The sequence below is a fragment of the Leptonychotes weddellii genome, chromosome 4 (assembly GCF_054177405.1).
Source record: "Leptonychotes weddellii isolate Sample4059 chromosome 4, ASM5417740v2, whole genome shotgun sequence".
Taxonomy (NCBI): Eukaryota; Metazoa; Chordata; class Mammalia; order Carnivora; family Phocidae; genus Leptonychotes; species Leptonychotes weddellii.
In genome coordinates this window covers 161666089-161678852 of record NC_138372.1, presented here as the reverse complement: position 1 = coordinate 161678852, position 12764 = coordinate 161666089, and the positions used below count along the sequence as shown (strand labels likewise).

At 45.9% G+C, this 12764-nt stretch overlaps 1 protein-coding gene across 1 annotated transcript in view; it reads left to right on the top strand.

Moving 5' to 3' along the window:
* The window catches only part of ADCY8 (adenylate cyclase 8), a 208661-nt gene that overhangs the window by 171836 nt on the left and 24061 nt on the right, over positions 1-12764 (top strand). Inside the window, exons 10-12 of the mRNA XM_081817142.1 lie at positions 1821-2022; positions 4127-4216; positions 12511-12683. Coding sequence (XP_081673268.1) covers positions 1821-2022; positions 4127-4216; positions 12511-12683 — 465 coding nt within the window. The remainder of the gene's footprint in view (positions 1-1820; positions 2023-4126; positions 4217-12510; positions 12684-12764) is intronic.

The window sequence follows — 12764 nt, the reverse complement described above, 5'->3', positions numbered from 1 at the left end:
ACTATCGAAACCTCTTCTAAACCCTTTCTCTTCTCTTCACTCCATCCTTCATCTCCCACCATGGTTGCCCTTCAGATACACAGATCCTACCCAGTCGTTCCTGATTAAACATCTGGAATATCTGTGCATCGCCTCCATGCAGAACTTTCTACACAGCATGTATGAGACCCTCTCACTCTCCAGCCCCACAACCTCACCACCTGGATTAGTGGAACTTCTAAACACTGGTCACTCTTACTCTCCTGCTCCTTACTTTTCCCTCCCTAAAACCCTCTCTTCAACTTCCAAGGCCTGACCCAAATGTCACTTCTTTTGTGAAGCCTCCCTTGGTTCCTTTTCCTGTTTTCTAAATGCTGGTTGCTCAAACCCCTTTATAGATCATAGCATATTATCCAATAGTTCATCGTGTATATGTCCATATTCTCCTCTAGATTACGATCTCCTAGAGGATGGGGAAGATCTGTCCTAGTGCCTACCGCTGTATCTGGGAAGAAGATTGTTGAATGAATAAGTAAATGACACCACAGAATCCAAAAAAAGATGACAGCACACGTGGGAGGTCTGTCACTCACCAAAATGATTAGAATGGCACAGTGGACTTTAAATCTTAGCTCTAACACTAACCAGCTCAGCGACCTCTGGGAAATTGCTTTTCTCTTAGCCTTAAATTTCACCTGAAAAAAGAGAGATCAAGAGACTTCATAAGTCTGTACCAGGGAATGGAAATCAGCTATTATGTAAAGAGCTTAGCATTTTGTCTAGCACACAGTCAGAGCTCCGTGCATTACTGACACTAGTGTTATTAATAATAAATATATGATAATCCAAGCAGAATGATAGTAAGGCATTGTTCACTAAATGCATGTTGATTGAGCACCAACCAGTGGAAGAATCTAAAGCCAAATGGATGGACTTCACTGTAGAGAGGGAAGGGCCACTTCCATGAAGGTACCCTTCAATGTGCAACAGTTGGCTGGTTGAAAGAGAAGTAGAGAAATGAGACACGAATGGCTGGACAGAGAATAGAGAATGAGGGATGAATTCCCAAGGAGAAGCAATATGCCTGCTGAGAGTTTGGTTGGTAAGGAGAGGAAGCAGTCAAAAATGCCTCCAGAGATGGAGTTTGAGAGCACCAAGTTGCTGGAAACAGCCTGACACCCAGCAGAGGTGTCCCAACGGACAGGGCTACCATGGGACAGAGCTTTGGTGAGACCTTGAAGCTCAAGATGTATAGTTGGGAGTGATGTTGAAGCCTTGGGCAAGAATGAGTTCTCCTACCTACAACTCAAATTGTACCCTTACCCATGTCTCAAGTGGCACATAGTATATTCCCTGCAAACCTTGATAATCACTAACCAAACTGAGCAACTTGGAACAGGTGCCAAGTTCAGTTCTTGGCATCAGAGTAGACCAAGAGGGAAAGTGTTTCATAAAACACACCTCAAAGGGAAAGGGCATGTGGGTCCCTCCCACAGCCTGGGTACTGAGATAAAATTCCAGTGGTATGTTGCTTTGGCAACAGTTGCCTAGTGAGAAAGATGATGATAGAAGAAGCAAAAAAAAAAAAAAAAAAAAAAGGCAGGAATAATAATCATGCCAAATATTTCATGGTCGTTTCAAAGTTTCTCGATAGAATATTCTAAGGATGGATGTGATAAAAATGTCTCCTGCTAATTTTTCTTGAACAAACAGAACTTTGGAGAATTATTGGGTGCCAGGGGTGGGGAAGGGTAGTTATGAATGTGATTACCAGTGTTGCCCAGTGAGTGAAGATCAGACAATTGATGCCATGTGACCCAACGTTCTGGGTTTCCCTGCAGGGTGATGCCAATGGCCATCCAGTTTTCCATCCTGATTATGCTGCACTCGGCTCTGGTCCTCATCACCACAGCAGAGGATTATAAGTGTTTGCCCCTCGTCCTCCGGAAAACTTGCTGTTGGATTAACGAGACCTATTTGGCCCGGAACGTCATCATCTTTGCATCCATCTTGATTAACTTCCTGGGCGCCATCTTGAATATCGTAAGCATTCCAAACCCACCAACCCTCTAGCTTCTCACGTGCAGGCAGGAATGTAGGGTTTATGGAGCCTGCAGCTTCTTTGATTGCCTTGGTACCACTTACCTTCAAGTGCCTGGTGCAGCCCCAACCTTAGGGATAGAGAACAGAGATGCAGCTACTATCAGAGCTGTGCATCTTACTGGTGGCAAATTGTCTTTTTCCCAGGGGGGGTGGTTATCTGCTCCAAAGGAGCGTAAACGCCCTAAAGTTTCTATGTTGTCAGTGCCCAACCAATTATAATCGTGAATCAAAGTTCCCTTTAATTAAGTACCTACCTGCTATGTGCCATGCACTGAAGGAGGAGCTGTACGTGTTTTTCTTAATAAATCCTCACATAAACCCCGTGAGGTAAGTCTCCTTATCCCCACTTTATGGCTAAGGAAACTGAGGCTCAGAGACATGAAATAACTTGCTAATAAGGTCTGTCTGACTCCACGACTCATGCTCATTCTCAAATGCTAAATTGTATCTCTGGGAGTGGGGGTGGGGTGGGGAGTGGAAATAAAAGAGCTGTCATTTCTTGAGCACCTACTATGTGCTACAGGTAGGTATTAACGTTCCCATGCAATGGGTAAGGAAACTGCACTTCAGGAAGCCTGAGATCTTGCCTGTGACTTTCTAAGGGTTCATATTGGATGTGACACATGGAACTTGGTTGATTTTCTAGCTGCCATATTTATCACTGTTTTTAATTTGGTGATCCATGTTTTAATGATTTCACTTTCTCTCTAGAATGGTAACATGATAGCGACAGCATTTTTTGTGTATATACAAACAGTCTGTGTTGTCCAAGGCTTAGTTAGTCTAGATTTTAGGAGTGATCTGTCTGATTCCAGGTTTTGAACTTGGCACATTGAGAGAGGCCAGTGGAGGCATCCATCTTGTGGCTGAGCCCATCATTGTGCCCTTTGGGCCTGAGGGAGGGTCTCCACGTGTTCAGGGACCCAAACTGGGGACTCCCACAGTTGTCAGCCTGTGAGTTGGAGGCTTACACTGCCTGAAATTCATTGTCCAGAATGGCCCAGTAATTACTTACAGTCTATGTTGCCCAAGCTCCGTGGTTGGCCTTGTAGGAAAGGATTCTATGGGATAAAGAAAAAGGAAAATCCTAATCTAATTAAAGTCATCATCTAACGAATATTTTATAGATTATTGCAATTGAAAGTGGAAGTGCTTAGGAGCATTGATCATGGTCTGCGGAGGCGTAGCCAGGATCTCAAGGCTTGAGGAATCAGGTATTTCTGGGGTGCAGGATCTGGAAATAAATTCAGTGATTCAGGTCAGTGTTACCTCTGGGCCACCCAGGCCAGAGTGGTGCAGCAGGAAGTTCAGAGGCTTTGGAGTCAGATAGACCTGCCATCAAATCTCAGCTGTACCGCTTACCAGCTCGGTGATCCCAGACAAGTTACTTTACTTCTCGGAGTTTCATATTTTTCTATTGTAAAATGGGGATAAAAACAGTAGCTACATCACAAGGTGGTTGTGAGGCTTTTTTGTCCGAAGTGTCTGGCACAGAGGAGGCATTCAGCCAGTGGCCGCTACTCTTTCCCGAGCACCGCAAAAATCTGCCGCAGTTTCTGGCCTAGGGAATGCCCACCACCCCCCTTACCGGCCCCGCCTCATGCTAAGAGTCTTTCTGGAAAACGTGCCCCCCTCAGATCCCTAGAATCCTCCTAGCTGTTGATGAGGAGACAGGCTGCGAGCATCCCCCAGACCTTTTCTCCTGCCATCTGGCTCTCTTCAGAGCCCCACAGGCACTCTCCACCGACCCTACATGAAGGGGCCAGCAGAGCTGTCTTAACCTGGCTTTGGGGCTGGCTTGCAAATGCTTTTTCTGAGCCAGTACCTTCTTTAAAATGAAGGAGGAGATCCCAGCTGGCACCTCCATTCTGAAATGAAGCCCCCTATAGGGCCTGGTGTGCCCAGGCTCCTGCCGAAGCTCGAAGCTCGGCACACTGCTTTGTTCCCAGTGCTCACACTGACTTTGTTGTTCCTGTGTTGTTTTGTTTTGTTTTGTTTTTTGTCGTTGTTGTTGTTGTTCTTCTTCTTTTTTTTTAATCCGCAGCTGTGGTGTGATTTTGACAAGTCAATACCCTTGAAGAACCTGACTTTCAATTCCTCAGCTGTGTTTACAGATATCTGCTCCTACCCAGAGGTATTTATTCTCAAGCTCCCCTGGGCAAGACTTGGGCCTAGGTACCTCCACCAGCTCCACACAAGGCCTGCTTCCTTCTTCTGCCCCTCCTCCTCCTGCTCTCCTCTTCCTCCTCCCCCTTCTCTGCCTTTCCTTCTCTCCCCTGCCTCTTTCCCACCCTACTTCTAGCCTTTCCTGATTCTCCCTTCTTCTTCCTCCTCCTTTCTTCCTTCTTCACCTGTACCTCTATCCATTTTCCTCTTCCCCTTCCCCCCCTCCCCTATTCATTTCCCCTTCTCATCTCAAAATCCTAGAGCAGAATGTGCTGTTGTTCCCAATGTAGGGCAGAGTTATGGCTCAAATGGTATTTGCTGCCTTCAAGAAGAAGGGAAGGAAGGAAGAGAGGTAGGGGGAAGGGAGGGAGGAAGGAAGGAAGGAAGGGGAAAGGGAGGAGAGAAAAAAGGAAGGAAGGAAGGAACAAGGAAGGAAGGGAAGAAAGGGAGGAGAGAAAGAAAGAGGGAAGAAGAGAAGGGAGGGAAGAGAGGGAGGAAGGAAGGGAGGAGAGAAAGAAGGAAAGGGGGGAAGGAAAGGAAGGAAGGATGGATAAAGAGGGGAGGGAGGGAGGAAGAGAGGGAAGGAAGGAGAGAAGGGAGGGAAGGAGGAAGGGGGAGGGAGAGATAGAAGGAAGAAAGCTAATGAGTCACAAACACAGAAAACCACAACTAAACTTAAAGCAAAGAGCAACACCACAGGGTCAGGAGGTGTCCCAGCAGATACCCATCATCATTATGTAAGTCTCACCCTCCCTTGGCCACAGAGCCAGAGGTCTGGCCCTGGGCCTTGGGGTCAGCCTATGACACTGGACAAAGGACAGTCTTAGGCTGTGTTAGCCATAGCCCAGAACTTTACATTCAGGGGCAGAAGTTCTGGGTCAGGAGAGAGGACAGCTGGGATGTCCCAGCAGACCCCAGCCAACCTCACACCCCAAGGACCCAGGTAGACCCTTGTTCTCTAAGACCTCTCCACCATCTGGGTGGGGGAAAGCTCTGTGTTGTCTCACTGAGGCCCCAGAATCGTTGTGAGAAATGTTCTGAAAAGGAGAGAAAGCCTCCTGCCCTGTACAAGTACAGAGCATCTATTTGATGAGCATGGCATCATTCAATCCTCCAGCTGTAGGGGGCACAGGTGGTTGTTATCTCCATTTTCTAGATAATGTAACAGAGGCCCAGAGAGTAACTTGTTCAGTGCCACCCAGCACCACTCCTGCCTGCCTTCCATCCTCCCTCACGTCTTTCCTTCCTTCTTTCTTTCTGTCCTTCTCTTCTTAATTCAGTTCTCGAGACTTGGAACTGCAGTTCAAACCCTGTCTGGATTGTTCTTGACTTCGTGCTTCTGCATCCAGCCTCAGTCCTCCATCCCTAGGGGGGAAATAGGCTTTTCTTAAGGAAGTCCAGGGCAGGATGGGACTAGCTCTTGTTGGGGGACCTCCTCCCACCAAGTACCAAGAGAGCAGAGACTTCATGGACTCTGTGGGCCACCAGCTCCCTGAGAACGTCTCAGTTTGGGGGGCATGAGCAGTGTTCCAAGAGGCAGTGAGTTGGCCACCCATCAGCTGTGGAGAGTTAGGCAAAGCTGGATTTCACTCCCGGCTGAGCCCCTTCACCTGCTAGCAGTGGAATCGTGAGTCAGCTGTTCTTCTCTCTGAACCTGAGCTTCCTTGTCTGGAAAGTGGGAAAAAAAAAATCTTCTTCACACGGCTCTTGTGGAGTTAGGGAATATCATGTTGTCATGGTGCCTACCTAGATGAGTTAGCAGATGTGGAGCTCCAGTGTGTCATCTGACATGAAGTTGGTGTTCGTGAGCTATTCATCTGGGCTTCCACATCGCTCTAAAACAGTGCATACCCTTGACCCCAGACCTAAACTTCCAAACTCAGGACCACAGCACTCATGGGTTTGCCAGTCCTAAGAAAGTGGCTTTTGGATTACATATGATCTCTGTGCTTCGGTTTCCTTATCTATAAAACGAGGAGGAAACTAGTACCTTCCTCAAGGGCAGTTGTGAGGATTAAGGGCATTAATCCATGTAAAGTGTCCAGAGTAGCATCTAGCACAAAGTGTCTGCTCATTAAACATCAGGCATGATGTATTTCTGATTTCCTGTAAGAAGGTTTTGAGCCTGCACCACTGAGACACGTTTATCTCTAAGTTACATTCCTGTATCACTGTGCTACTGTATCATGTACATTATGGAACATATTCAAAATGTAGAAATGTTAAAAATGAGATAAATAAGAGTTTCGATACTTTCCTCCCACAAACAAAGGATCATCTTGCTCAGGGGTGAGCAAACTGTGGCCTCTAGCCAAATTCTACCTGCCACCTGTTTTGTAAGTAAAGTTTTATTGGGGCCTAGCCACACCCATTTAGTACCAATTGTGGCTAGTTTTTTTGGGTAAAGATTTATTTATTTAATTAGAGAGAGAGGGAGAGAGCACGCACGAGCGGGAGGAGGGGCAAGGCAGAGAGAGAGGGAGAGAGAGTCCTCAAGTAGACTCCATGCTGAGCGTGGAGCATAATGGGGACTCAATCCCAGAACCCCAAGATCATGACCTGAGCAAAATCAAGAGTCGGCGCTCAACCAGCTGAACCCCCCAGGTGCCCTGTCTATGGCTACTTTGATAGTACAATTGGCAGAGTTGAGTAGCTGCAAGAGATGGTGTGGGGCCCAGTGAGCCAAAATATTTACTATCTGACCCTTTACAGAGTTTGCCAACTCCTGGCATCCCCCCAGATGCAGGCATCCCACTGGCCTAAAAGATGGGGATCTGGACTCTTTCCATCACCATCTACCACCAACGGCCTGATTTGACTGACCAGTTGCCATCTTGATATACATGGTTGTGCCTCCCTACCTAGGGATTTGTCCACCAAACAAGAAGGAATTAGACCTTCAGACCTTGTAAAAGACTTATTCACACACAATGCCTCCCAGCACTCACACTCGTGTGTCCCCAAATCCCTTGATCTCTTTGAGCTTTGGCTTCCTCATCTGTGTACCTAACCTCTCTACCTCACCCCATGAGAAACAGGACTCAGTCTGAAAGCATGTGATATAAACATATCATATAAACATGGATGATGTGGTGTAAGCATAAGAGGCTGTTCTAATATATGGTATCAAGTATAATTTAGTCTTGAACTGGAGCTTGCCAATTACTCAAAATGGATGAAGATACAGTAAATGACAGTGAAGAAAGCTGCATTCCAACTATGATGTGAGAAATCATCTGGGGGAGGGAAGAGACACGGGTTTGCGAAACGAATGCTGATCACACGCACAAACCCAGAGTGTGGTTATCTCAACACCTGCACGGGGTTCTCAGCAGGCTCGATAGGAAGACCTTCATTTTAGAGTCAAGCCCCTTTATTATATGCGCTGGCACATTTGAATAAATAGTCAACTGTATTTGCAGGAACAGTTAGAGCTTGCTAACGTTTTGAAGTGTCCCTGAGAGCCAATCTCCCACAGGGGTGTCATTATCTGTGTCTTTGCTCATTAAATATTTGCTGTCTTGATGAAGATGAGAGAAGAAAGGGGGGGGATTGAAAGAGGAAGACAAGAGGGAGAAAAATCAAAAAGGAGGCAGAAAGAGGAAGAGAAACAATGAAAAGAAAAGAGAATCCATGATCAAGCAAATAGGCAGATTTTTTTTAAATTCCAAAAGTGATGATAAAAACTGGTGCTTTCATTTCTCTGGTTAACTCCTCAGGTGGGAGTCCAAACCCTGAGTGGTCTTGGAGGAAACTTTATTCAGGGTGGTCAGAAATCCCCAGCTGCTATTCAGGATAAAATTAGGTTTTCCCATGTTCCTGCAGCGGCAGGCCCACCAAAATATTCAAACAAAGGAGTGTCAAATGGCTTTGCAGTAATTTCAGAACTTTTTCTAGTTGAACAGAGGGCTGTTACATGAGCCCATTTTGTTTCTGCACAGAGCCGATCAGATGTTATGGCTAAATATATAAAGAAGATTGATGTGTTTTTTCCCAAGTGATAAATCAGTTTTTGGAATTGCCTTTCCCCACAAAGAGTCCAAAAGCCATAAAGGCACAGGATGATCCAAAAACCAACAAGCCCACCTTGCTGAAGCTTAGATTTCAAGTCTCTAAGGACATTAACAGAACATGGGAAACAGAACAGGTATGGGAGGCAGAGGCTGTGTGGTGACCTCGAATGAAGGAGGACTCTTCTGCCATTTACTTGCTTTGTAGCTTTAGACAAGTCACTTAACTTCTCTGAGCCTTAGTTTTCTCATCTATCTAATGGGATTATTTTTTGTTGCTGTTTTGTGGAGCCCATCACGGGGTTTGAACTCACCACCCTGAGATCAAGACCTGAGTCGAGATCAAGAGTCGGTTGCTTAACCGACTGAGGCACCACTATAATGGGATTATTAATAATACCCATCTCATAAGATTGTTGGGGTGACAAAAAGAGATGACATCCATAAAACACTCATTAAATTTTAGTTTCTTTCTTGTCTCTTTCTTGAAGCCTTTGGTAACGAGGGGAAAATAGTGCCTGCCCAAGTGGAGATCTGAATTTAAGGAAGACAGGGCCATTACAAATTCTTTAAATGCACAATGTTCTGTGCTCCAAACATGAGATTATCTACATGATCATGTGTCCGATGTATGACTAAAAACTTGAACAGGCCATATTTTCATAGCCTGTTTCCCTCTCATAATCTCGCTCTCCTGGCCTCACCAATTGTTTCCAAGATGGTGACCACCTTGCATTGCATCGTTCTCAGGTAGCCAGATCCTTCAAGACCCTGCACTTGTTGCCCATGCTTAGGGAGTGGCCTTGGAGGGCACACACTTAATTCCAACAATGTCACCATCTTCCTCTCTGCTGATCGTTGTTAGCTGAAAGCGTATACTTCCTAGATGTATGTTTCACAATTTCAAATTGCTGTCCTCTGGAAGCACATTTAGTTTCTGAAAGTCACTGAGATGCATGATCTGGCTGGACATCACTGTTCAAGAATCAAACACAGGCTGCGTTTTTATATTTTTCAAAAATGGACTCTGATGATGATTTACAAAAATTTGAGTTCAGTCATCAAAGAAGCACAGCCAAGACAAGGACATAGTCTTGCAAGTGACTGCATTGAATCAACCAGTAAGCACTGCCAAGATAAGCATCATCCTACATTTTTAAAAATACTGTGTAGTAATGCCTTTCCATGTCTCCTTGCGGAATAAAGTGCAGACATCTCAGCAGTACATACAAGAGTTTCTCAACGTGGCTTTGCCTCCTATCTCTGCCCTGCCACACCTGTGAACCCCTAATGTTCAGGACCCTTTCAGGGGGCACTCTAGAAGCTATGGAGCACCTGGGTTCCTGGGCTAACTTAAAAGAACACATAGACTATTGGTCGTTTGACAGAAATTTAGTCATTGTGTTGAGCCCAGCAACCTTCCAAGTTGTAGGAAACATGCAATTTATGGGCCCAGATGCAGCTGAAAGAGAGGTTTTCACAAAGTCATAATACTTCGTAGCTTCCTGTTCCTCTCCATTTCCTGGTCTCACTCCCACTATTCATTCAAGCCAGAAAAGAGACAGAGGAAAAACTCCTGATGTTATTTACCCAGGGTCCTCATACCTTTGATGTCCTGTGGTTTACAGCATCACCATAAGGTTCAACTTTAAAGCAGAAAGTTTCCTAAACTGTGCAAGGCAGTGAGCAAGGTGGTTCTTTTCAGTGGAATGGAGGGTGATAACAGAGCTGCCAAGAGGACACTAACACCGTCGATAGAGGCAACAAAAAGAGAAAGATCCACCAATCCATTGTGCAAACATGGGACTATATTTAACTACTATGACTTCAGATGTCTTGGCAGAGAAAGAAGGAGGGCAACTCATTTGAAACTTACCTGCCTGCCAATGTTACTAGCTCTCTTTATGATTAATTATGTGGTATTTTGATATACCCAGGGCATTCATTCTATAGATTTGTTCCTTTGTACCTTTGAGTTCATGTCATTCTATCTTCCTAGAATGTTCTCCCTTTTCCCTTTTCTGTCATGTGAATCCTATCCATTCTTCAGATCCAGTTCAAATCCACCTGTCCCGTAAATCCTTCTTCAAACGTGTGTTCCTTCTGCCTCTGTGCTCCATCATATTTGATCACATTGCTGGCAGAGCACGTCCCACAGCACATTGGTGTTGGTCTCTCCACGTCAGGTTTACATCTTAGACCACAGGATATGGTCCAGGCAATCTCTCACCTTGGAATTCCCAATGCCTAACAACATGCCTTGATTGCAACAGCCACTCAGTAAATCCTTATTACACTTCTTAAACTTAACTGTTGTGCCCTCATAAAGTTTTTCTTAAAGGCATAATCATTTTGACAGCTTTGATTTAATACATGATTCATAATTTGCATTGACAAAACCGTGCACAACTCTTCATTATGATGCAGGTAACAATGAAGCAAGATGCTTCAGGTCTACCCACCTCTCCTCTATCTGTTAAAATGATGGATTCAGGGCATCAAGATGAGTTACCTGAAAATCTTGCCAAGGGGAGATCTTAAAGGAGAGTTGAAGAAAGCTCATCATCCATTTGAGACATGGATGTAATTGGATTTACTAAGAAAGAAAGATAAAAGTAAAGGGTGCCCAGACACAGGGGTCTTTAGGGATAGGCACGCTGCCTTGTTCATTCCCAAGTCCACCACATGCACGATAAAGGCACGGTACCTGGCCCTCAGAGGGGTCTCATCAGGGTGCTATCCACATTTGTTGATATCACTGTTGAAAGTATACATTAATGAGTCGGTTTGACTTAGGAACTCAATAAACGTGTCTTCCATAGTCGCTTGGAGATTTCTAGAAATCTTATGGTTTCCTCTGCCCATCCAGAAACTGTCTCTTCCTGTAATAGGAGAGAGGAGACAGCCAGTTGTTACAAAGAGCCATGCATAAGAGGGCTGAAGTGGATTTTAGGGATTATCAAGCTCAGTGTGTCCACTGGAGTCACATGTATGTGGACAGATTGCTCCCAAGGGAGGGGACCAATCCATTGTGCAAACATGGGACTATATTTAACTAGGTGCCATTTTCCAGTTGTGAGAATTTGAACAATTCACTTAAGCTCTGTGAGCTTCAGTCTCTTCACCTGTAAAGTGGGAATTGTGATTCCCATCTTGGCCAGTTATTTTGAAAATTACAAAAGAACCAAGTGGGCCTTGATAACACAACTTTTATTCTTTTTTCCCACTGGAGAGTCAGAATCCAAACTGGACATTCAGAATGCTATAGTAGGATGCTTCTATAAGGGAAAGAGGCTGGGGAGGATCCTACAGAAGGCTGAAATCTGGCTGGGCAGACTGAGCTGTGGGGGCCACATCAGGATTCCAGCTTGAGTGGCACCAGACTGGCCTTTTGAACAGCTACTTCTTATACAAGGAGATAAATCTTATCCTGAGTGTGGGTGGTGCTATGGAGGAATGAGGTAGTTTCCAGGACACCTGGAAATGCACACTAAGGCTTCTCAGAGGAGAGGACTCTTGTCAGAGAAGTGAGGCTTAGTCACATGGATGAGCTCTGAGCAAGAGGACATGGGATGCAGAGCACAGAGGCCCAGGAGAGTCAGGAAACAGCCATGGGAGACGCAGGTAGATGGTGAGGCTGAAGCATATGTTGGGTTTGGAAAATGAAGGGAAATCTGATCCATGCTGGCCTTGTGAACTTCCCACTCAGAAAGGAGAACACCATTTGAAGGAATGGTGAGCCGTAAAAGGCCTTCAGGCTGAGGCATGGCATGATAAGGTCTGTGTTTTAGAAATTCTAGAGAGAGAAAGAGAGCGTGTGTTCAGTGGGGGTTGGGGGTTGGGGGTTGCAAGCAGACAGAGTTGCCGGAAACTGTTCTGGAACCAGAACAGACAATGCTCGGGAGGGGAGGGCTGCCTGGTTGTGAACTCTCTGAAGGAAGTGGAGGCTACAGACTTAGGGTGGCCTGACGGTGGAGTGTGGGGAAGAGAAAGGCAGCAAAGAAGAGACCAATGGTTCTGGCTTAGGGCTGGTGTGAATGGTCCCCAAACGCCAGGGAACAGAGGCTCAGGAGGTGGTAAGGAAGTGATGAGTTCTGTTGGGGGCCTGTTGAACTTGAGGGAAGCCTGAGGTCTCCAAAGGGAGGTGCTCAGCCACCACCTGCGTCAGGAGACCCTCTGGCCCCCATGCTGAGGGGATTGGCCCTCCCGTATTCCTGTTGAGTCTGACCACCTCCCCTCTCTCTGTTTCCAGTACTTTGTCTTCACCGGGGTGCTGGCCATGGTGACCTGTGCAGTTTTCCTCCGCCTGAACTCTGTCTTGAAGCTGGCGGTGCTGCTGATTATGATCGCCATCTACGCCCTGCTGACCGAGACCATCTATGCGGGCCTCTTTCTGCGCTATGACAACCTGAACCACAGTGGAGAGTAAGTGCCCGCAATCACATGCTCAAAATGTGCTCAACCCCCAGTGGGGAATGGAGCCCTTGGGAAGATGATTGAGATGGC